The following is a 26,416-nucleotide window of genomic DNA, read 5'->3' on the forward strand; positions in this document are numbered from 1 at the left end:
TTGAGAGCTCATATCTGCACAAGTGTACATACTCCTGTCTAGCTGGATTTGTAAGGTAGAACTGAGGTCATGATAGTGGGGGGGAGAGGAAGCATTAAAGAACTAGAAGAATGTTGTGTGTTTCATCGGTGCTATTCTGTACCATGTCTGTCTCGTTCCTTCCTTGTGGCTCTTCTGTGAGGGAATATTTAATTAAATATTTAATAATATTTAATTTAATTATAGATCGGCTTTGGTTCTCCACTCCAAGCTCCATCATTTGCATTGACATATTTGTTTGTTTTGGGTCTTCTGATGCCTAATAACTTATCCTTGTGATCACACAGGCTGGTGTGCTTCTTCAATGTGGGCTTTGTTGTTTCCCTGCTAGATGGTCCTTTGTTTAACTTCAAGCCTTTAAGACCCCAGATGCTATGTCTTTTTATAGCAGGTCAAGTTCTTGAGATTACCTTTATTCCTAGATTTGTAGTCCCTTTCTCCTTGGCAAAGTCTTCCATGGTAAGTGGTGTCCTCACACTTGGATTTTTTATTTCTGCTCCAGATACCCAGGCCTTCTTCCTTTGGATCTCTCAGACATAACCTTCTGACTTTGACTTCTGTTTTTATTAAGGCTTTCTGTGATTACATCAGGCCTACCCAAATAGTCCTGGCTTATAACCTTATATTAAGATGTTTTGATTAGTAACTTTAATTCGAATACCTTTATAGTAGTACCTAGATCGGTGTTTGACTGAATAACCAGGGGATGAGAATTTAAGGAGTCACCATTGGGATTGTGCCTCCTGGAACCTATTGTCCCAGGAACAAAAAATCGATCTTGAAATTAAAGAGCCAAGCTCTTGCCCTCACTTCCCCACCCTGGCTTCCTGGCTTCACTGGCCTAACTCAAACTTGCCTCCCTTAAAAATGCCAGTTTTGGCTGGTTTAAATATTTTCATTAACTCATTTTGCCCACTCGTTAAGATATTTTCTGACCACTTCCTATATCTATTCCTTTTATGATTATTATCTGATTGGATTGCTGTCTATTAAGTCATGCATACATTACAGAAATATTTAATGAAAACGCATGATCTATTAGGAAACCTCCTAGAAGTTGATGATACAGCAACAACAAAAATTAAAAACAGATAAAATAAAGATTATGCCTTTGAGGAATGCACATTCTGATGGGGATAATAGACATACATTTAAGTATATAGTGAAACTTCAAGTGGCAGCAAGTGTCAGGATATACATTGGAGGGGGATGGATATGTCTGATATACAGTGGCCAGTGGAGCTCCTCTGAGAGATACCATCTGAGCAGACGTGTAAAGGTATTGGAATTTTCAAGGCAGAGGGTTCTGCATTGGGGTTGTGCCTCATCCCCATGAGGAAGAGCAAGAGGTAAGACAGCTGCAATCAAGTGAACCAGGGGAGAAGAGTAGCAAAGGAAGTCAAACACTCAAGGAGGAAGGGTGATTCCATTCATCCTTGGAGACCTGGGAAAAGATAAAGGTATTAATTTTGAGTTGACAGAGGGGTACTTGAGAATTGTGAGCAGAGATGTTGCATGCTCTGACTTAGAGCTTTACATAAGGCTGCTGAAGGAAGCAGGCACTCGACACTCGGAGACATTGGATGGTGCTCAGAAGGAAAAGGGTGGTTGCTTACACTCCAGAGATAGCAGTAGAGGAGGTAAGAAATAACTGGTCACAGATATTCCTCGAGAAGTGGGTGTTAACAAATCCAGGGACAAGGGAACAACAAGTGATCTAAAATCAATGGTGAGGAGGGTGTAGGATGCCTGGTAGGGCTTGATCAAGGGCAACTGAGAGGAATTACTGAAACCCGAATGGAGGCCAAACATGATAGTGGGACAGGAGGAAAATAAAAGGAAATAGAGGAAAGAACTAGGGGGCAAAGGGCATGTGTAGAGGTCTAAATATAGGCATGTACAGATGTAAATATATTTATATATGAGGATGGGGAAATAGATCTATGTGCATATATTTATAGGTTTAGTATTAAGGTAGCAGACAGATATGGGACCGCTACTCAATTACTCCCTCAACGCAAGAAAACTTTGTTCTAATAACCTGGATTTCCATGATGCTCACCTTCCCTACCCAATCACTGAAGACAAAATGGGTGCATTAAGGAAATGTGGTGAAGAAAGTTGATGGTGCCCTGGTATCAAAAGAGATAGCATTTGGGGTCTCAAAGGCTTGAAGATAAACAAGTGGCCATCTAGCTGAGAAGCAACAAAGTCCACATGAAAGAAGCACACTAGCCTGTGTGATCATGAGGTGTCGATGGGATCAGGGAGCAGGCATCAAACACCAGAACAAAAAAATCACATCAGTGTGAATGAGGGGGAGTGCAGAGTGGAGACTCAAAGCCCATCTGTAGGAAATTGGACATCCCTTTATAGAAGGGTCACAAGGAAGAGTTAAGCCAGTCAGGGTGCAGCATAGCACCGAGAAAACATACAACTTTCCTTTAGTTCTTTAATGCTTCCTCCCCCCTACCATCATGACCCCAATTCTACCTTACAATTCTGGCTAGACCAGAGCATGTACATGGGTACAGATAAGAGCTGAAAACACATGGAATCCAGCACAGATAAACTCATCAGGACCAATATTGAGAGTAGGGAGCGACACCAGGAGGGTAAGGAGAAGTTGGGGAGAAAGGGAGAATCAATCACAATGATCTCCATATAACCTCCCAGGGGGATGGGCAACAGAAAAGTGGGTGAAGGGAAAGCATTGGTCAATGTAAGACATGAAAAAATAATAACAATTTAGAAATTATCAAGGGTTAATGAGGGAGTGGGGGGAGGGAGGGAAAAAATCGGAGCTGATACCAAGGGCTCAAGTAGAAAGAAAATATTTTGAAAATGATGATGGCAACAAATGTACAAATGTGCTTGACACAATGGTGTATGTATGGATTATGATAAGAGTTGTACATGTCCCCCCCAAAATGATTAAAAAATAAATATATTTAAAGAAAAGTTATTCCTTGAGGACACCTATGTTTTCGTTCTTTTTGCTTAAGTACTCATCTTCTGCCTCGGATAGGTACAACTGGGAACAGCTCCAGGAACTTTTCCTGGGTTCCATCTATTAGCTAAACTCTTGTACCATCTGCCTGACACCTTGTAACCCTGAACCCCGTTGTGAAACTGCTGAATGAAAATAGAATATCCAGGAACCAAAATAAAAACACCTTTGAACAACCAAATGGGTAGCTAAGGGGCTTGAGCGCAAGGAAACATATTTTGGGGATGAATTTACAACATCTAGTGAGGACCAGGCATTTTGTTTGAAAGATGAACACTTCAGCCATTCCCAATATTCTTGGAAATGAAGAATCATTGCCGTTGTTCTTTGAATGGAACTATTCACAAGTGATTAAGAGATACAGATCTGTTTTTCAAGATTCAAGTATTTTTAACAACAAAAAAGTGTGTTTTTCTAATTCAAGGCAAATTCAAGGTGAAGCAAATATAGGCTGAAATAAGGGCATGGAGTTCTATAGGAGGCGACATTTTATGGAATCTTGTTACAGAATGAGGTCCGGGGACTTTATTTCTCTTCAAAAAACCCTGGAAACAAAAGGTGGCATGTTGTATTTGTGTTGTCTCTTGTTTATGTGACCCCATACAGTGACCCCACGTAATAGAATAGCATCGTCCCATACATACAGTGTCCTATACTATAATCTTTGCCAGAGCTGGTCATCAGGGGTTTTCTCCCCCAGAGCAGCTTTTGGGTTCAAACGTCTGACTTTTCAGTTAGCAGACAGGTTTTAGCCACTGCATGAGCAGAATTCTTTAAAGGTGTCAAAACTCTCCCACAAATCCAACCTACTGTCGGTGAGTGGATTCTAGGGCAGAGTCTAACTGCTCCTACAAATCTTTATGGGAGCGGAGAACCTCCTATTCCTAAGGAGTAGCTGAGAGGTTGTGATTAGCAGTTGTTTTTAAACGTTTCTAAGTCTATTTCTAAACCTTTCCCCTATTCATTCGGTAGCTAATCTAATAACTGTCCTGGAGGTCATTTTCATGTTTTTTCACTTTGCCTGAATTAAGGTATTAGGCATCAATGAGTTTACAAGATTAAATATTACATTAACCTTGGGTCTAAGCTTTGACAGCATGCACTACTTTTCTCAATCACGCTCTCTCCCTTCTCTTTAAACACCAGTCCTTTGCATCTCTCTGAGCTCCTGACTACTCTCCTTCACCACGGTTCCTCTGCCAGTTTCAGTAGGATGTTAGAACTGCTCTTGCTTTCACTCATTAGGAATGGCCCCTTAGGAACCCGAGTCTGTCTCCCACACTACTCAGTCCTTCCCTCAGACTCAAATTCACATGAAACATGGTCCCTACGAATTTAAAACCACAAGTGTTGAGAGAAGACACATAATAATCCTAAATAGTCAAAGTACCTGTAATGATGCTTGTCACTTGGTGACTGCTTCATAATCCTTATGTGTTAGTCTGGGTACTTTAGAGAAACAAATCCACAGAAATTCATGTATAATAGAGATTCTTATGTAGAAGTTAAGTACGCATCAAGAAAACATGCCAACCCGGTGCTGCCCAAACCCACAAGTCCAACATTCACCCATTAACTTATGTGTCCAACACCAATCCACGAAGTCCTCCTCCATTTCACAAAACAGACACAATGATGCCGACTGCAGGAGGAAAGCCGGATCAGTGAATCTGTAAGCATCTCAGCGCTGGAAGGGGTCTCCACACAGCAGCTCCAGCACCCAGGGCTGCATTGGGGTAGGTCCATGTGGCTTCTCCTCAGGGATGTCTTGTAGGAAGTGAACCTTGCCAGCTAAAGCCGGAAACTGGCTAAGGCAACTGCATGCTGGTCCGACCATCAGAAATCAAGAGACCTGAGAACTAGTACTAGAACTAAACTCTTTATGTTGAAAAATACAATTGTCTTCTCAGACAACTGGGTTGATGTAAGTGGGCAGTATATAAATTGGATATGCAAACTTGGGGGGATAAAGACATGAAGTGGTTGGCTTATAAACTTTCATAGGTGGGGGAACATATTCACAGGATTATAGGATTAAGGTGTAGGTGTAACTTAATTGCAAGCTGAAGCAGGAAAATGGAAAGTGTGTAAGCCCACTTGATTTCAGCCACTAAAATTTAGATGGGTTTAGGCCATGTCTGCAAAGAAAGATATGCCCCACCCAGTGCTTTGGAGTACTCAGGAACCAGCAGTCTTTGTTAAATGCTGGAACAAACCTGGAACTATGAAGCAAACTTCTCTCTGGGACTGAATGTTAAAGGGAGCCTGTGAGCAGGCTGAAATGCTTGCTAGGTGACCACCTGGATCTACTTGTTGAGTGGAAGTGGGAGAAATGCAGCAATAAGGAGACAGGTTGAGTTTGGGCACTGACACCTGGGCACTTGGTTTACAGGAAAAAAAGGAGAAGATGAGAGTGGGTTGACTGGTCTAAAGTTCATGACCTACTGTGTTTCCCTGAAAGCAAGACATCCCCTGAAAATAAGACCTACTTACAGTTTTGCCTCTTGCTGAAATATAAGGCATCCCCCCAAAACAAGACCTCCCCGAACATCAGGCCTCCTTGATAATAAGGCCGCCTGAAGTTACCATCACTCTGGACTCTGGACTGTAGCAGCGGATGCCACTGTGTAGCTCACTGTTGGCTGCAGTGCAGCCGGATCAGACAGAAGTGCGAGTAAATGTACCATAGATTGTTGTACATAGAAATAATGGTAGTAACACGAAATTCTTGATACTGTAGGATTCACAGTTTGTCTGGTTATGCTGGCTTGTGATGACAACTACTACCGTACTATATACAGGTAATACATTTCCTTTTTTTCTTGTTCAACAATAAATGTGTACTGTATTCTTTTTCATAGAAAAGTAAGACATCCCCTGAAAATAAGACCTAGCGCATCTTTTGGAGCAAACATTAATATAAGACACTGTCATATTTTCGGGGAAACAGGGTAGTACGAGGGGGTTAGGCTTGTTGAGTATTGGTGAGAGCCCATGGTCTAAAGGCAAGATGACCAGTGGGCACCCTGTAGCGGCTGAGTGAGGCAGCCCACATTGAGTTGACCAGAACTCGACCAGATGGAGATTTTTGAGCCTATGAACTGGTGCATATTGTTGCTGACTTCATGGATGGCCTGTCGGGATTGGACTTTGCTTATGGATGCAGACTTCACAAGGTTCCAACTGGAATGAAGACCCTTCATGTTGAAAAATATGATTGTCTCCTCAGAGAACTGGGTTGATGTAAGTGGGCAGTATATAAATTGGATACTCAAAATTGGGGGGATAAAGGCATGAAGTGGCTGACTTACAAACTTTCATAGGTGGGGGAACATATTCACAGGCTTATAGGATTAAGGTGTAGGTGTTACTTAATTAGAACTTGAAAGGTGAGGCTCACCGATCCATTTATCCCTCTGCCCTTCAATTAATCCCACATGTGTTTATCAGCCAGGTTGGCACAATAAACTAACTCATCTTAGGATTTATGCGGTAATCATGTGCAATATTAAAATTTGGAGACCCATTTCACAAGGTTATGGAGAGATGTGCTTACCACAAGGCCGGACCCAAAGATGCTCAACAAACATTAGCTATATCATGATGGTTAAGTGTATGCCGCATGTTGTTGTAAGAATGGGCATTTTTAGAATTGTTGTTATTGAATGCCACCACTGAGTTGGTTCCGACCCATACCGACCTTATGCACAGTCGCCCTCCCAATCGTTCCTATGCCTGAGCCCATTGTGGCAGCCACTGTATCAATCATTCTCCTTGAGGGCCTTCGTCCTTTTAGCTGCCCCTCCACTTTACCAAGCCTGGCATCTTTCTGCACTGACAGGTCTCTACTGAAAACTTATCCAAGGTACAAGAAATGAAACTTTACCATCCCTGCTTGTAAGTAGCACTCTGGCTGTACTGCTTCCAAAAATACTTTTACTAGCATTTTAAATAAATTCTTAAAAAGCATGCACCCTATGAAAAAGACAATTTAAAGTACCACAACGCTAATTCTTTTATAATATAAGAAGGGAATCCCATATTTGCTATGCATATCATACAGAAATTATTTGTTTTTCTAAAGGAATAATATCCTTAAGAACGTTAATGCCATAAATTTGTTAGCAAATTTAAACGATTTTAATAATAAATTCTTCCTGACTTTTCATACTTCTGTTGTTATCTGGCCTCTTTAGTTTTATGATTGGAATGACCACGGAAAGGAAATACCGTAGGTAGTTTATGTTTCTTTCTGTCGCTTCAATGGACCCATCTTTTGTACAATGAGTAATATATACTTTTAACCCCAGCATTTGTGTACCAAACAGCCTGAAGGGGGCTGAGAACAACAGTACTTGAAGTAACATCACGTACTAATTGTTTGTGGCGAAGTGGCTGAGGGATGATGAACTTGGAGGTATTGTCAGACCTGGTTTGCTGTTCCGAGTCTTAAGCCGAGAATGGAAACAAAATAAAAGCAAGCACTAAAGAGCGGACAACAGCATCAAAACTCTAGAACATACTGTATGCAGTGAGTATTTTAGCCTAGTTTAAATTGATATTTATTATGCCCACTGAGACCACAAAACTGATGTTTAATTTTACAGTTTAAAGTCACACATAGAGACATGCTTTACAAAACAGGACATTGTTCTCAAGTAAGAAAAGATTACAATCTAGTTCCTAAACTGCTCGGTTGATGTTGTTTACCTGAATAACAGAGCTGTTGTGGAATGTAGGCTCCAGGATACAGTCATTTTTGAAACAGCTAGTTCAGGTTTGAAATTTGACAGAGCTAAAGAGACAATTCAAACAAGGCCCGTCTTAGTTTTCCAAGACGTTTCGTTCTTTAACTACATCATGTTTGCTGAAAAAAAAATTTCCATCTCTCCTGAAAAATGGAGGGTAGTAAGCAGCTTACATTTGATTGCTTATAGACAGTCAAAAAATCACCAGTATTTCACTCTACCCTCAAAATGCGTCTCAAGACTTTAAAATATCAGGCCTATCTAGTTTGTTTTATTACCTGCTAATACTCAAAGTCTCTTGTAGCAGTCAAATATTTATGGCACTGCTTAAGCCAAACTGAACACTTCTGCCTTCCTTATTTATCAGTGAAGTACATTTGCAAAGCATGTGTTTGATTTCCTCTGAATAATACATGTTAGTATGTTAGCAGTACTCGTCAATTCCGAAGTGCAGCAAGATAAAACAACCATGTTTGTGGCATGCCTGAGTGTGAAATACAAAAATACTGTCCCTAGAGTGTATATTTGCTAAGGAAAATGTTAGCTTCACAAATTCCCATAGAGTATGATCTTCTAGATATACTGTCGACATAGGTAGAGATAGTTCCAATATGCTGTGCTTGTTTATAAAATAAAACAAAATGCACTATAGATGTTAAGTGTTTACTGCACACTAGGGGTCTCCATTTGTCAGTCTCGACTAGATGGCAACTCACAACAACATAGACTTACAACATTGTGAAGCTCAAAAAAAAAAGTTAAATAACATAAAACTGGGCTAAGTAGATACAAATGTTTGAAGGATTTGCCAATGAAACTTGGTTCATTTAAAAGTCAACTATTCCAGCCTGAGGCTCTTCAATTTCTGCTGTCACCTTAAATGTGCCCAGATGTATCTAGAAGCTATTGCACTCACCGTTTGCCACTGCTGATCAAAATGACCACCGGTTGCGCTGATTATCTGAATGCTGAGTATTAAGTTGTGCCCAGGGTTGACAGAAAGCTTTGAGTTCCTTCTTGAAAATTGTAAAACCATAAAGAAAAACATTAGCAATTCAAAAATCCCACACTTGATAATAGATCACTGAAGATGTTAGCACCTTATAAAAATCATATTTTGGTTGAGCACAAAAAATAAAAAGCAAGTTCTGCTTTATTTACAAATCACAGTTTTCCTCACAGTGTTAGACTTTGGGTCACTCTGATGTGGCAGTGCCTTAAAGGATGATGGCCATTACATTTTTTTTTTTTTAATATGATGGATGGGAGGCCAGGTAGGCAGTGGACAGGGCCGTGAGTAAGAAACACATGCAACACAGATCCTGCTACAGTGCTACTAGGTTCGTAGGATGCAGCGAACAGAGCTGACTATTGCATAGGTCTCAGTCCTATTCTCCTTTGTAAAAGCAATATCTTCTCATAACCCTTTATCTTTTCTATAATACCTGCAGAGCACCAAAAAGGCATATGCCAGACTGAATAGTTTGCTAATCTGCACACTGTCTGCATTCTGACTTCTGGGCTGATGAATGGTTTTGTAATCCAATATGTTGCCATGTATTATTGAGTAGAGCACACGTGTGCTCATAGCGTGACAGGCTTCATGGTGCTAAAACTTGGTGAGCCACTGCTGTGTTTCATACTACCAGAGCTATTAAGTAGATTCTTTGCTTTAGTTGACAAGTTAGTTAAATTGAACTGCCTGCTTGACAACCTTAAAGGCCAAGTTGGCAGATAAGAGAGAAAATAGAGAAAACATCCTAGTTTCTTTGCTGTGTGTCTAAAAGCTACAGTACCTTGACCTTGGCTCTATTATGATGATCGTCTTGAAATGGCCTCTTCTGTGCTAATGCTTATTTCCTGTCATTTGTGGGTTTGAAACTTAAAAAGCCCAAAGCATTTTTATGGCCTGATACTGAATTCTAAATGGGTTAGAAATAGCCACCAAGCATACCAATGAGATTTTACATCCATCTGTAGGATATTAGCCAAATTCTGACAATGTTATATTCAATCATAGTCCAATTCCTGGACTTTGACACGTGTTAGCTGTCCACATCTAAAGAATCACAATGGCCTTGTGAGCAAGGATGTGGTCCAGGAGGAAACCGAACTAGAGATTGTCCCAGTCAATCGTGCTGTGCTTCCACAGTTACCTTATTGCTGTGCCTGCCCATTATAGTCAGAGGTCAGCGGATCTCATAAAAAATTCCTCTGCCTGCCTCAAGTGTTACCGTCACCACTGGGAGATTCATCAGTAGATGTAAAACGCTATCAACGGACACTTCATATCTATCCAAACCGTTTTGACTACGTTTAGCATCTGAACCATATAAATCCAAACTGTTGGAGATCCTTGCTAGAGTTCTGCACACACTGGAGACTAAGGGATATTATTTTTAAAGAGCATATCTAAAGCAGGAAGAAAAAATTGGTTCTTCCATTATTTTATATCACTCAGGTTAAATGAATACAACTTCCATCAAAAAGTTTCTTGTTCATGTTTTCAGTGGAGGGGTTTGATTCCTAACTGTATCATGGCTTCAATAAATAGTTTCAAGGCTATCTCTGTACCCAAGTTTAAAACTTGACCTTGACCCATATTTGCTTGAATAAGTGCTTGTTTGTTTTTCCTTATTTGTGACTTAGAAAAGCGAGTGTTAACTGGAAACAAAAGGTCCATTAATATAATAAAAATAATGGCCACCATAGCTGGTCATAAAGATTTCATTTAAAACTTCCTTAGATAGGAAAATAATTTTATCTTAATGAGGATAGTTATGGTATATATACACACACACACCTGTTTCACGCAGAGAGCTTCTGTTAAAAAAAAATACAAAAGCAACCAGTGCTGTATATTATGTAAACTCACAAAGTGTACTTTATACACAAACATGAAGCATAAATTATAAGATAGGACAATAGTAAAACACATTAAATATAGAAGAACTTGCACATATTTTTGTTAAATAAGAATAAATAATTTTATCACACAAATTCACATACCAGTTGCAAAAACAATAAATTACTTTTTTTATTCAGTGCTGCAACTTAAAAAAAATTGTTTGTGATTAATCCCTTCATTCTTAGTTTAATGGGATAAAACTGTTTCCACAGGAAGGCAATCGAAGTTGAATTTACTGAGCACACTACTTTGATTTTTTCTATTCTATAAAAACAAAACAAAACAATCTGTTGTTTTATTCTGGGTTCTCTTTTTACTCAATGAAACTTACTCCAGAGTGTTTATTTTTGTAAATGGGATTAGACTTTTACCAACCTGAGGATTTTTACAAAATATGTTGAAGAAGTACCCCTAGATATACCGAATCCTAGATTTGTTCTTTCTTTCTCCCACTCTTTTTTTTTTAATCCAAAAAGAAACCAACCAAAAGCCAAGATAGTTCATTGCCATCGAGTCAATTCCGATGCATACTAACCCTATAGGGCAGAGTAGAACTGCCCCTGGGGCGTTCTGAGACTATAAATCTTGATAGCAGAAAGCCTCATCTTTCTCTTGTGGAGTGGCTGCTGGCTTCAGTCTGCTGAACTTGCTGTTAGCAGCCCAACACTTAACCCACTATGCCACCAGGGCTCCTAAGCCTATGTGGAGACATAGTCCAAAGTCAAACTGACTTGGGTTGGATTGAATTACAACAAATTTCCCTTTGCTTATCATTCTTATAACTTCTGAATACTCTCCATTTTGAAGAATTTGAGTTCTCATTCTGTGTAATTTTTTTCTTAGTTTAGCACACATTCCTCGTTCAATCTATTGAAATGTGTAAAAAGAATATTATATATATATATATATATGATGAAAACTCATTAAGAGCACGGAATAGTGGTTTATTTAAGTTCTCTATAGTTCTCACTAATAAGTGTAAAATCATTATTTTCTGGGGAAAATATTGGTAAATCATTATAGAAATTTGTGAAAGGAGGATAGAGAAGTATGAAGTGTATAATGAATTTACTTTTCAATGATCTCTTTGATATAATTGTACATTTCTCACATTTGAATGACATGATTAGGATTATTTTCAATATAGGGAAAATTAAATGTTAACTTCTCTATTGATTCCCTTTTGTACAAAGGCCAGGGGCTATTTGTTGGCATGTGGGTGGGTGTTTTCTAATGGATTTGGCTTATTTTGCACCCCGCCCTTGGTGGATGGTGACCTCACATTAAATGCAGGGTTTAGTTTTGAACAGGCCACATTTCTCTACCTAATACTTTATCAAGGAGAAGAGACTATGTTAAAGCAAAGTCAGGTGGTGGAAATTATTAGTTTTACAAAACACCTACTTGTATTACAAAATAATGTCTAAAGGAAATTCTTAAAACAATGAGAAACCAATTATCCTGGCTTACGAAATAAAATGACGTAAAAAGACAATTATATAATTGTTATACTAAAACATCTCAAAAAACCCAAACTATTAGAACTTAATGAAACTCAAGCAATACTTCCCTAATATTCCTGAAAATCCTTGACAGCAGGCAACTTTGGTAGGATTTTTATGACACTTTATAAAGATGATTGGTTTTGTGGTGTTTCAAAAGGACAACGAAATCCAAAATGAAACGGGATACCTTAGATTTTTCTGCAAAACAGGACGACCTAATGTGGCTTACAATTTAAACAGAATTTTTTAATGTGCGTGATTATAAAAATACGTCAATGTTTACTCAAACTTACAACTTAGCTAAACAGGCTATGACAGTAAAAGTAACACACACTCTGGAAGAGCCTCACATCCCATTGTGCAAATAATCACTGGAACAATCACGTTCTTTCCAATTGGGGAGAAAAAAGCTGCTTAGTACGATATACTTGATTTAAAAATCTTTAAAAATTATTGCCTATGGTGTGGAAACAGTCTTATGAATATTAATAATAACCACTTATAGATATGGCTCATTGCCAAGTGCCTTTAATACTCCTATTAAACTATGTCAACAAAGAGTACAAAGTATTGTTAAGTCTTACATAATCTTTGAATAAAACAAGCAAAAGCAAACACATTTTAAAGGCTTGCTGGTAAGAGGTATACCAGTGTTGAATATGATCAAGAATTTTTGCTGTGTATTTTTGCTGTGTGCATATTACACATTGTGAGAAACCAGATGGAGCCATAGGAAGAGAAAGGAGGTGTGAAAATAGAAATTGAAAACACAGTGAAATATTTTGTTGTTTTCTTACTTTAAAATTCTAACACAAGAAAAGTAGTTTGTATACTCTTGAATACTGAAAACATACACACCCCCTAACACACTGTCTCTACCCTAATGATGTGTTCATTTGGCTGTCTGCCTGAGAAATTGTAGGCCGTCAGTGGGTTTTAAATAAGTGGACCTGTGCATAGGTTTAAATGATTAGATACACTCAGATCCTCCTTCTTTTATGAATTTCTCAGAAGATCCTTTGCTGTCAAAAATGATGTTGACTAATACATGATCTCCTGCAGTCTGAAAGTATACTAACCCATATTAAAACAGCAGCATGTTCTTAATTTCCAGTAAAACATCCACAGCTCTTTCTGGAAACTGCAAGTAGTTGAAATAGCTGCAGACCTACTTTGGTCAATTACTCTTATAGAAATATATATATATTTTACTAGAACCAAGTGTTATAAAGTGACATACTGAGGAAGAATGTATTTACAAACAGTAAAAAGAAGCTACTGTGTGTCAGGGAGGAACACGATCATGATGTCTTTAAAAACATCCGGTAAGAGGTAGGTGACAAGAGGGAGATTGCTCCGCCATCTTCAAATGTCCCCCGAGTCTACATTCCTCTGTGTTTTGTTCATTCTTTCAGGCACAGGGTATTCCATAACTCCCACGTCTTATTTGATGCCAAGGTCACCATTGTCATATGAAGCAGTGCCCATCCTCCTTCGGCTGCAGAGAGCAGATTCCGCCTATAATTCTTCCTCTGTTGACAATGACACTGAAGCATGACCTTCTTTAGGGAGACCTCTTGTTCATCACGGCTGTATCCGTGATGAATTATCGACTTATCTTTGTACACACGCTGATAACCACAGGCTAACATTTCTTTAGCAAACATTGTTTAAACGCAGAAGGCCTCTGAGAGAGAAGACATCCCTTGGCTAGCTTCCGGTTTCCATCCTGGCACTGCACCGTCCTGGTGTGCCAGCCCGTGTCACAGGTCCTAGAACAAGCAAGCCATGGCCCTGTCACCCACAGCAAAGGGGAGGGGTGTGACCCTACTTTATTGCTGCCATGACTAATGACAGAGTTGACTTTTTGAGTCAACTTCTTGGGAACAAAAAAACTGTAACGGACATCTAATGCTTTAGTTGGGTCGGTGGCAAGAATTTGCACGATGAGAATTTCCTTGGTGGCCGCATAGCCCATCCCATGTAAGAAGTCATCTCTGTGGCTCCAACCACTGTAGTTCATGACCGTTCCGTTGATGTCAATGATCGTTTCTGAAGTGGAGATCATGTACTTTCCATTGATAAGGTACTCACCATTTTTCTTTTTCAGGGCTAAGTAGGCAGTAAATCTAGTCTGGTCTTTGGCTTTGAATTGTCGAACTTTTATGTGGGTTGCCCCTTCAGGGATCCTAACAACATCTGTGTAACCCTTGCTGTAAGCAGGAAGGTCCACAGAAGAGAGAAACAAAGAGAGAAAGAGAAGGGAAATAAGTTAGCACTTCTTAGATGAGTAAAGAAATAGCCTCTAAAAGTTTTATCTTATCCTCATATGAAGTATTCATGCATCCAAACAATTAGTTACAATTGACTGTACAATTACTTCAGACAAAATAAAAGTACAGTAAGACTAGCATATTGCACCCATGTTTATTGAGTTCACACTTGAGATGGTGATAGCACCCTAACTTAATTTTTTTAATTTATGTTATCAGTATTTAAAGATTGATGCCACCACTACCATTCTTTTCAAATAAATACTATTACCTTTACAAAGCACTCTGTGTCCTTTCCGGCACAAACTTAGCTCTATGTAAACAGAAAGTCATAATGATCTCCCCTCAATGATCTAATGTTAGTCTGTAAATGAACGTTCTCAAACTCCTCTGCACATGAGAATCACCAGGGACTCTTCCAAAAATCCCTAAGCCCAGGCCTGATCCCAAACCAATCACTACATTTCAAGATGTTAGAGAGGCAAGAGTACTGCTTGGGTTCCCCAGATTGCTTCCAAGTGGAGACTATTTAGGAGCCATTTATTGAATTATATTTTTGCCTGAGACAGAGTAGTGGCTCTATTTCCATTTCTACCAGAACTTGGGATTTCCTGGGCCAAGACACAAAACGACAGATAAAACTCTGTTACTCAGATGGCAGATCCTCAAACAAGGGGGACACTAATATACGACCCAACGACTCTCTACTCGGTATACACCCTAAAGAAATAAGGAGCCAAACATGAGCAGATATATGCAGACCTACGTTTATAATAGCATCATTCACATTAGCAAGAAGATAGAAACAAACTAATGCCCATCAGTAGAGGAAAGGATTTAAAAAAGCTTTGGCATTTACGTTCAACGAATACTATGCATCCCTAAAGAATATTGATGAAACAGTCGAAACACCTCATGACTTGGATGAATCTGGAATATTCTATGCTGAGTGAAGTTAGTCAACTTCATAAAGATAAATAATGTATGAAACAATATTATGAAAGAAAAAATTGGTTTTCATTACAAAAGAAGCAGACTCTGATAGTTTCTGATAGAGAAGTCAGGGTGAGAGAGCAAGAAAAAGGAAGGAAGGGAAAAACAATAAATAAATAAAATTTATAAAATAAAATTTATAAGGATGCATAGGTAGTAAACATATAGGTAGATAGATAGACAGAAACATAGATTTAAAATAACCTTCATCACAGGAGAGCGATAAGTTAATACTGTCACAAAAGGGAAAACACAAATCTTTCCTATCTTAGTAAACTTTCCTGAATCTCAGTGCCTAATCTCAAGTATTACAGCACATCATGTGACACAGTAAATACAGTAGATTCTAAGAGAATATTATCTATTCAGAAACATACCCAAAGGCATAAATATCTATAATATCCATGTTATTGTTGTAGTTAGTTGCCATTAAAAGGGCATGAAACCTTATGCATATCTGAGTGAAAAATTGGGATTCCCTATGATTGAGGGGGAATTACATCTTGCCCAGATCTTTGAGTTTCTAGGTAATTTCATAAACTCTCTGATTTTGTAGGTAATTCCAATGTGCTTCATTTTCCTAATTATGTAAATAGAAATACAGCTGGGTGTGGACTTTGATGAGTTGGAATTTAATTATTTGATTTGGAATTCTTGCTCAAGGCAAGAAGTTATGGGATAGCTGATTCCTTTACTAAAAATCCAAGTGAGTTCCCTCAATTCAGGCATTTTCCTTGGAACAGAGAGGAGCTTATCTGCTATACACTCGTAACCAGACGCTGAGCTGTATGCAGTGAGAAAGGCTAAGATACAATGCGGAAAATGCTGCTTATCTGTCCAACAGGGTTTACTTTTCTTTTTGTTACCCCTTTTTGCTTTTTTTTTTTTTGCAATACATTATGGATTAGAATTTCTTAAAGATTCTATGAGTCTGCATTGACAAGATGGCAGTAAATATAAATTGATAATATATAAATGTATAATGGTTACAACCCAAACCAGGAGAGATGTTGAAGACACTATGTGCCTTAGAACATGCAGATTACTAAAATACTTGAACTTCTCTCAATAGCTAGTCACTACCAATTTTGACCCCCAACTTGTGCTTCTTCACTACGTCAGCAAGTGTGAAACCCTTACTTCTATCAATATAGTTTACAACACTTTAATGAAAATAAACTCTGGCCAAAGTTCAGACTTGAAATGATAACAAGTCGAGTGTAAAGAAAATAAAGAAGAAAGGATAAGGGACTAAGTCAAGAGACCTTTTTTGCTTTCCTTGTTTCTGAAAGCCTGTTTCAAATTCATAAGAATTTGTGGGGATTATCAGCAGAGCAACTCGTCATCAAATAGCGTTTCACAAGCCACTGGTGAATTTGTGCCTTGATTTCCTAGTGCCTTTGTAAAAGGTGTCTTGGTGACATAGTAGTTACACATTGGGCTACTACTAATCGCAAGGTCAGCAGTTTAAAACCATATTCTGCTCCTCTGGAGAAAGACAGGCCTTTCTACCAAGCGTTTTGGTCTTGGAAACTCACAGGAGCAATTCAACAGAGTCTTATGGGATCACTATGAGTCAGAATTAACTTGAGGGCAGTGATTTTTAAAAAGAGGAGTTTCTCAGATACAAACGTCTATATATTCAGTTACTAACAGGAGGATTGGCTGTTCAAATCTACCCAGAGGCATCAGAAGACCTGAAAAATAGATTTTGAAAGATCACAAACACCAAACACTGTGAATCACCGTCTACTCTGGCGCACGTGAGGCCCCCATGAGTTGTAAATGTCTCAGCAGCATCAGGAATTGCCTTTGTCTTTGGCTAAGAAAAGAAGATTCTCATCATTCATTTTCTTGATACCCTACTTGATACTCTTTCAATAATAGATATTAATCAGATGTTCCAGATTTGCCATAAATTAATGCTATTTCTATGCAGCGATTACAAAGCATCTACCACCTATCTATCAGTGTGATGAAATGAGGTCACTTGCTATCAAACCGGAAGTTATCCTAATGGTATTTAAAACATCAGTAGGGTCACCCATGGTGGACATGTTTTAGCACAACTTGCAGATGGACAGTCTAGGAAGAAAGCCCGGTGAGCTACTTCAGAAAACGAGATAAGGAAAAGCCTATGGCTCACAACAGAAGAGTGTCTGTCTGACACTGTGCTTGAAGATGAGCCCCCAGGGTGGACGGTACTCAAAATGGACAGTGGTCACAACAGTGGACTGGAGAGCAGGCCCAAATCTGGAAGCGAGACTCTAGCATACACATGATGACTGATGGGGCTGCACCCCGCTACAGGGACATGGCTGGCAGAGGATGTCCAAGGTCTCCGAGCAGGGAAGGTGGCAGGCAAACCTGACCACCCCCATCATCACCCTCAACCCCCATGGACTCCTCAGTAGTAGCAACAGTGCGGTGGAGCAGCCAGGTACACTGGAACATCAAAAAAGCAATGAATGCCCAGGGGGCAGTCTCATGATGATGCTTGAATCTTATACACTGTCAATTCAAATGATGAGCTGGTCTTTGGGACCTAATCATATTGATAAGTGAAGAATGGGTGTATTTCTTCCTAGAGTGGATATAAACAAGGATAGTTTGCTAGAAAATGGGATTGTTGGCCACACCACTGCAATGACTTGACATTTTACGATGAGAACTTTCTTTTCCAAAGAATACAGCAAACTGGTGAGCATTTATGTATGAGGAAGACATGTGCTGCTTGTTTGTGTCAGGTTGGCTCTGACTTAGAGTGACCCTCTGTACAATGGCACTGCCCAGTTTGGTGCCATTGCCACAATTGTTGTTAAGCATGAACCCAGAGTTTTATTTTTAAATGTTGTAGTTGTTAGATGTTGTGGCAAACAAAACCCAAACAAACAACAAAACCAGACTCCTTTTCTCAAATTATGCTTTAGAAATCATCTGTCTGGAAGATATTATTAAGAAGGAATGTCACCTGCTTTGTATTTTCAGTGTTGGCACTTTGAAAGACTGTGACCCCCATGACCGGTGAGTTTATCTACGTCTAGAGGTGCCGTGAATTTCCACTGAGCAAGCAGAGCTTCAGTCATTCCCTCTCTTCCTTTGTCATACTTCTAATGTGCAACTAGAGCCATGTCAGAGCAACTCCCTCAGGCGGTTTAGGATGTAATATGAGTCCCTTCTTCATCAGTCTTGCAAGAGTCAAATGCTGTGTCCAAGTCCCATAAGCTCACTTGCTTTCCATTACCTTTTCTTATTGAAGGTTCCAGTAATCTTTGTGCAGCTGGAGTTGTCCCCTCCGCAGACCCCACACTTGTCATACTGCAGCTTGGAGCCAATGATGCCATCACAGCCAGTCCGCACACACTTCCCTCGAACACAGACAGAATTGCTGTACGGCCTACATTCCGTTCCATCAGTCACCTGCAGGATGAGAACCGCACTGTCAGTGGGAAGCACGTGGACGTAGGTACTTCATTCTTTTGATGAACAGGAACCAAACCACACTTGCGGCTGTTGAGTTGATTCCAACTCACAGGGACCCCGTGCAATATAGGACAGAACTCCTCCACTGGATTTTCTTGACTGTAATCTTGATGGAAGGGGCCTGCTGGTAAAATGGTTAATTGCTTTGCTGCTAAATGAAAGATTGGCTCTGTAAGAGAAAATGGCTCTGTGGGAGAATCATCTGGTGGTTTCTGCAAGACTGAAAAGCAGAAGCAAACTAACTGCCACGGAGTCGATGTCGACTCATAGCCACGCTATAGGGCAGGATAGAACTGCTCTTGGAGTTGCTAAGACTATACATTTTGTAGGAGTAGAAAACCCATCTTTCTCCCATGGGGAGTTAGTTGGTGGTTTTGAACTGATGACCTTGCTGTTAGCAGCCCAACTTGTAACCATTAGGCCGCTGGGCTCCTGTAAGATTACAATTGGGGAAAACCCCGTGTGGTAGTTTCACTGTCATGTGCCTTTGCTATGAGTTGAAATGGATGCAAAAAATAGCCATTGACCATCACCACATCTTTGTGGAAGATTTTGAGACCTTTCATTCATGGCATTGTTGAGTGAGTTTTCACAGTTAACTTTTAGGTTGAGTTCAGCACAAACTATTTGCTATACTCTGAGACCCTTTCATAAGCATGTATGTTCTTATTTGTGAATGTGATGTTTTCTAGAATACATAGTACATTAAAAAGTAAACAAAAATAAACTATACTTGATTTAAGCCTAGTGGTTTATTGTAGCACTATTCACAGTAGTAAAAATGTAAAAATAGCCTAACTGTCCATCGATAGATGAATGGATAATTAAAATGCAGTGTGTACACACAAGGGTATCAATGGAATATTTCTCAGCCACAAGAGAAAAGAACCCACGTTACATGTAATGACATAACTGAACCTTGAAAATGTGAAGGTAAATGAAATAGGGCCATCACCAAAGGACAGATATTATATAAACTTACATATAAGGATCCCTAAAATAGACACCAACTTCATTAGACACCTTGGTGGTTATGATGGCCAGTGCTCAGCTGATAACTGAAAGGTTGGTGGGCCCAACACACCAGCTACCCCAGTTCGCTTCTGTAGATACTCCAGCCTTAGCAAGTCCATGGTGGGGGGGTCAGCAATCCTCACTCCTAGGAGGCCATTATGAGTTAAAATAGACCCCACGGCAATGGGCTTGAGAGCTTCTGCTAAGGGTGATGGACAAAGTTTTAGAAATGGATCATGAATAACATGATAAGCATAATAAGTGTCAGATAGGAAGATGGCTTACGAAAAAAAGAGTAAGCCCCCCTCCCCACCACCATCAATAGCTTCCAGGCTTCTTGGTAGGAGATTTAGGATCCATCTAGGTGATCATTTTCTATCTTTCTCCCACCTGGGGTTATTTCAAATGTATTAGAAGACTCAAGGGAATGGTACATTTTTGTATGCATACTTCATTCCCACGGTGTTATCTTTTGTTTTTACTTTGAGGGAAGCAATCTTTTATTTTAGTGCTTACCCCTATCTCTGGTACAGAGAGCTGAATATGTGTGAATTTGAGAAATGAGATCCTTTTGGGGGAGCAAATTTATTATTCTAGTGATAATTTTGAAAACCGAAACTGACATTCAAAACCATGGCATGGGTAGAAAACATTACCTACTATGTGATGAATTGCAAGATACCAAAGTAAAGATGGGTGTGGAAAAGGAATCTAGGGCAGCCAGAAAAAAATAACTCTTGGACAAAAGAAATATATTCCAAATAAAGGATTGAGACTAGTGTCACTTGTGTGACGTGTGAACAAGAGTACAGTTACTATAAACACAGATACTTTGAATTTATATAGATACAAAACTCTCTTTTTACATATGTGACTGTGTGTAGGAACCCAAACAAAATACAATTTCATAGGTTAAAGCATTTATCTTCAGATAGTAGAAAAACATTCAGGTGGTGTTTTTGTTCTTATTCTTCTGTAATATATTAAAAATAAAAATGTGTACATTTGTAAAAAAAGATGAATTTTTATAAATTGGACATTAACTTATTTGTCAATAATATGCCACGTAAATAGGAAAAAAGAGTAAGCTCCCCTCCCCCCCACCACCAATAGCTTCCAGGCTTCTTGGTAGGAGATTTAGGATCCATCTAGGTGATCATTTTCTATCTTTCTCTCACCTGCGGTTATTCCAAATGTATTAGAAGACTCAAGGGAATGGTACATTTTTGTATGCATACTTCATTCCCATGGTCTCAGTAGCTGTTTTAAATGTAGTACCTATTTGCAAAGTAGATAAACATTACTTTTAAATTGTATATAAGATTGCTTTTAAGAAATAAAGCTGTTATAACTTGAAAATGATCTGCTGAGAAGAATAAGGGATATTTAACCTCACACTCAGACTGTCAAGAGACACTGTAGCATGGTAGACTTCTTTAGAAGTCTGATCCAGGGAGGATCTTGAAATCTACCCTCATGAATTAAAAAATAAATCTCATATGAATGGCAAGGAAAAAATAAGGAAGCTTACTTGCTATTTTATAATTAAAAAATAAATGTATGAATGTGTCATTTGTCTCTATTTTTTTACAAATAGAAACTATAACTGCTTTCATGATTACTTTGAAGATTATATTCCACCTTTTTTGACAAATTCCCATGAAACAAAAAGCACCTTTAAAACATGTAAATGTTCTGTTTATAAAATATGGATATTCCAGGAATGCAAAGTCCCCCTAATCTAATCACCACGAAAAAAGTGTTCATTTGATATCTTTATTCTATCGTGTAATCCCCCTCAGGATGTCTACTCTCTCCAGACAACTGTTGGGCGGTGAGGAGCCCTGGTGGGAGTCGTTTGAAACTCCTGATCCTCTGTGGGAGATGACGCCTTCTACGGTAACGATTCAGTCTCTGGAACCCACAGGTGCAGTTCTGCTGAGGCCCTTGGGTGAGCCTGAGTCAGACCGGACCAGCAAGCAGAGATTCCGTGTTACCTTTGGAGAGAACACCACATAGTAGCCTGTCCCCTTGGCTCTGCACGTCAGTTTGCACACGTCTCCCGGCAGGACGCCTGCGTACTTCGGAACCCATTCCACAAATATCTTGACTCCTTTGGCATCAGTCTGATAACCATTTTTGGCCTCACATTGCTCGTGACGGAAAGATTTACCTGCAAAACAAACATGCTGACCATTATTACTTTATTTGTGCTAAACTCACATGTAAAGGATAACTTTTAACAAAAAGTTGCTGCTTTCTCCTTGTCAAGCTTCTTTATAGACCTCAGTTGAAGAATGTTATCAAACTATATAGACAGTTCAAAACAACAGTTATCTTCTTCCAAATTCTGAATTCTAGAATGATTTTTCATAAAGCTTTTTTCAAATCATCGAAGTGTTTGTATTGATTTGAATGCTGGTGGAGTTAGTCGGTTATATGTTAACATTCATATGTCCACCATCCCTTGTTTCCTAGTGACACATTGCAAACTACTTGGGGTGCACGCTGCCACACGTGGGAGGAGCGTACCACTGAGCGGGCAGGGCGCGACGCTACAGGAGCGGTAAATAGCCCTCTTCCCAGTGCAGTAGCGGCCATTGTTTCTGGGGGCAGGGTTGTTGCAGTGGCGATGGGCAAACTGAACTCCTCCTCCACAGGACCGAGAACATTGGCCCCAGGGTCCCCAGGACCCCCAGTTGCCATGGCTTGAAGTCTGAAATAGAAAACAGAAGATATTTCCGTTCAGAACAGAAGAGACAACATTCCAAGTACACATTTGAGAATAACTTGAATTTGATGGCACATAGAGTTTCATTTTCATTTTGGCAGCCGTATCAACTATTTGATGGCCTACAATTAAGACTTTTTCGGATTCTAGGCAGTTAGCCTTTTCTAGGAGCCCTAGTGGTATAGTGGGTTACTTGTTGGGCTGCTAACCGGGAGGTTAGCAGTTCGAAATCACCAGCTGCTCCATGGAAGAAAGATGAGGTTTTCGACTCCCTTAAAGATGGGTAGTCTCAGGGCAGTTCTGTACAGCCCCACAGGGTCACCATGAGTTGGAACTAACTTAAGGGCAACAATTGTATGCCTTTCTTTCTTTCTTTCTTTTCTTTTTGGATTTTGAGCACCCTCTTGACCAGTGTTTCCCAAAGGGGGGGTTACTGGGGGACATTTGGATCTAATGGGGTTAAAGCAGATACCTACACTTTGTTCTGCATTATGGGTTATAGTATAAAGGTTTTTAATTCTGAAAAGGCAGCATAGCATAAGGATTAGCTACTGATTTCTCTGGACCACTTTATAATGATGCTTTCTGATATTATACATTTCTGTTCATGACAACTGAACCATGGTTAACACTTTATCCATTTTGATCCTGGATCATCAAGGAGCTGGAGGACGGACGATGAGTGTTTGGCATGATGCCAGGCACTATTTTCGCTGCTCCCATATTTTGTCCTCTCCTTGGTAAGAAAGCTTGCAACCCCTTTTTCTAAATATTAAAGTAAACTTATTGGAATTGGATTTTGCTTGACTCAATTCCTAATGAGGTGACAGTTACTGTGTAGAGAAGAAATGTGACAAATATGAGAATGTGCTGCCTGGGACATATATGTAGACACATACCACAGGGAAGGATGAGGCTTGCTATGACAAGCTAAGTCCAATGTTCTGTGAATATTATAAGCAGAGCCGAGGTACTTAAAGTAAATAGTCCAAGTGTCTTTGCTAAGGGGTTACATGAAGAACTTCCGCTGGTGGCCTGAGGCCTATCTGAGAACACATAATTGTATGATAGTGCTTGAAGACATAAACCACAACCAAACAGATTACTGCCAGGAGGATTCTGATTTGCAGACCTATGAATGGGGAAGGGTAGACCTACCCCCTAGGTTTTCCAACATTATCAGTCTTTGTGGAAGCAAAATGTCTCATCTTTCCCCAGTGGTGCTGCTGCATGGAATCAAACTGCTGACCCTTCGTTGACAGATGAACCCTTTCACCAATGCACCACCAGACCCCTTGGATGTCATAGGCAATGCTAGTAAGGGCAACATACTTCTAGGGATTTTGAAAAACATGCAAGCGAAAGTCAACAATGACTTTGGACTAGCTCTGAGAATCACAGTTGCCAATGTTGACCTGAAGCTGGCCTCTGTGTGTGTGTGTGTGTGTGTGTGTGTGTGAGAGAGAGAGAGAGAGAGAGAGAGAGAGAGAGAGAGTTTGATCCCTGGAACAGGTGTAGGTTTATTTTCTTTCTAGCATTAATCTGCTTTTGCTAGAAGGGGAGGAAAAAAAGAGACTGTTTTGAACTTCACTGCCTTTGTGTGAGTACCCAAGTGTCAGCTTTACTGCTATTTCCTTATCAAATTTAAATGTGTATTCTAAGAATTTACTGAAAGTAATTTGAAAATAAAACTTGTAAAAGCAATTTGGAGGGAGTCCCAAGGAAGTGCTAATGGATGTGTTTGGCTGCTAACAGGAAGTTGGAGGGCAATGTTTTCCCCAGAACCACTTCAAAGAAATTCTTATTGATCTACTTTAGAAAAACCAGCCGTGGAAAGCTGTGTTCAATGAATGGATGGGCAAAGCTCAGAACACTGAAATTCACAGCCCCGGAGCCCAGTCTCACTCATAGCAACCCTACAGTGATCTTACACGCACAACTACCCACATATAATGGGCCAGTACTCGGTCCTAAAGAGAAATGAAGTGCTGATGCATGCCACAAAGATGGATGTTGTAAACATGGTGCGGAGTGACATAAGTAAGTCACAAATGACAAAAACTCTAGGACCTCACTAATAAAAGCAGACAAACATGTATCTTACAAAGCCTCTTAGCCATAAGAAGCTTAGCCTCCAGGTGTGGGAAAGAAGAGGTAAGGGGGAGTTTTTGTCCAGAGGCATAGAATTAATACAAAATGAGGACCTAATGCCAGGAGTTTAAGTGGAGAGGAAATGTTTTGAGAATGATGAGGGCAATGAATGTACAAATGCGCTTTACACAATTGATGTGTGTATGGATTGTGATAAGAGTTGTATGAGCCCCTAATAAAATGATTTTTTAAAAAAGAAACAAAATTAGAAAGATGACAGAGATGAGGTTTATGCGACAGGAAAACTGTAGTCAATGTCACTGAATTGTATATATATGGTCTGTTGAATTGGTGAGTACTGTGTTGTGTATATTTGCACAGTTCTACTCTGATGCACATGGATGAGGCTGAAGCTGCCACCATTTAGAATCTAGGGCAACTGGTCTAACTTGGTGCCTCAAACCAAAGACATCTGGATTATATATTCCTGGAAGGATGCAAACGGTAACATCTTTTATCTGCATATTCTACAGTACATGTTTACTGAGAATGGTTGATGTAGGTGAAACTGAAAACAGTATTTAAAGTAGGAAATCATGTATTCCAATGACAATAGTCATATATGACAAATAAATGCTCTTTTATCTTGGATTTCCTAAGTATCCAGAAAATCACTTACTGAATAATATTTTTTCTTGGTTTTGTCCACACACTTTCCCTGCAGGCAGATCCGCCCCTTCCCACAAGGTGTCCCTTCCACGGCAGGCAGCTTCTTGGTCAGACACACCATCTGGCCCTGGCGCACCACGGCACACCACAGGCGCGCGCACACGTCCATCCCGGGACACACCGTGTACTCAGGTCCAAAAGTCAGGTTGCACTGCTGCGTAGCATCATATGTCTGTCCTGGAAGTTCTTCTGGGCCTAATATCTGTTTTCGTGGGAGGTCTAGCAGACAGTTACCTAAAAGAAGAATCAAGACTGACCACTAGCTCTGTGTTTAAGTTTCAAACCACTAAATCATAAGTCTAAATGTGCAATGCTCTGGGAATTGCAGAGGGGACCCAGAGAGGGGCCACGCTCCCAGAGACTCCGTGCATTCACCAGCCACCCCTCGGGACTCTCTGTCCTGTAAATATACTAGTGGAGCTGTGGCTGGCGGTGTTATCCTTACATAAAATTACAACACATAACTGTGAAAACAAACATTCTGCTGAGACATTAGAAGAAATCAGGATGGACATGGAGGAAATCAGAAACTGGACGTAATAATAACAATTTAAAAAAAATTAAACTGCAAGTTTCCAAAACAGTTCATTCTTGGCACTCTATTTAGTATACCCATTCTCCATTTCCAGCTTGCTCACATATTCTTCCCACTGATTCCATAAACGGTATCCAAGGTGACAGCTCGTTCATTTCTTTAGCACTTGTTCTTAAATCTTCATTCATTTTTTGCACTAAGTGGTTGAGCGCTTGTTTCGCCCCTAAGGTGTTCCACAAAAAAAAATAGGCACTGGAGAGAGAGGAGAGAGGGAAGGAGGGAGGGAGAGAGAGAAGAAAAAGAAGAAGAAGAAGAAGAAGAAGAGGAGGAGGAGGAGGAGGAGGAGAAGGAGGAGGA

At 39.8% G+C, this 26,416-nt stretch overlaps 1 protein-coding gene across 1 annotated transcript in view; it reads right to left on the minus strand.

Annotated features, from left to right (window-relative positions):
- Positions 1-11,640: 11,640 nt before the first annotated feature.
- Positions 11,641-26,416, minus strand: part of ADAMTS5 (ADAM metallopeptidase with thrombospondin type 1 motif 5) — a 71,396-nt gene continuing 56,620 nt past the window's right edge. Inside the window, exons 4-8 of the mRNA XM_004713092.2 lie at positions 25,475-25,758; positions 22,506-22,689; positions 21,971-22,146; positions 18,721-18,896; positions 11,641-14,423 (exon numbers count right to left, since the gene is read on the minus strand). Of these exons, the coding sequence (XP_004713149.1) occupies positions 13,856-14,423; positions 18,721-18,896; positions 21,971-22,146; positions 22,506-22,689; positions 25,475-25,758 (1,388 nt within the window). The 3' untranslated portion in view covers positions 11,641-13,855. The remainder of the gene's footprint in view (positions 14,424-18,720; positions 18,897-21,970; positions 22,147-22,505; positions 22,690-25,474; positions 25,759-26,416) is intronic.

Source organism: Echinops telfairi, unplaced genomic scaffold, assembly GCF_000313985.2.
Source record: "Echinops telfairi isolate 266 unplaced genomic scaffold, ASM31398v2 ScPeMD7_7469;HRSCAF=8507_0, whole genome shotgun sequence".
NCBI classification, from domain to species: domain Eukaryota; kingdom Metazoa; phylum Chordata; class Mammalia; order Afrosoricida; family Tenrecidae; genus Echinops; species Echinops telfairi.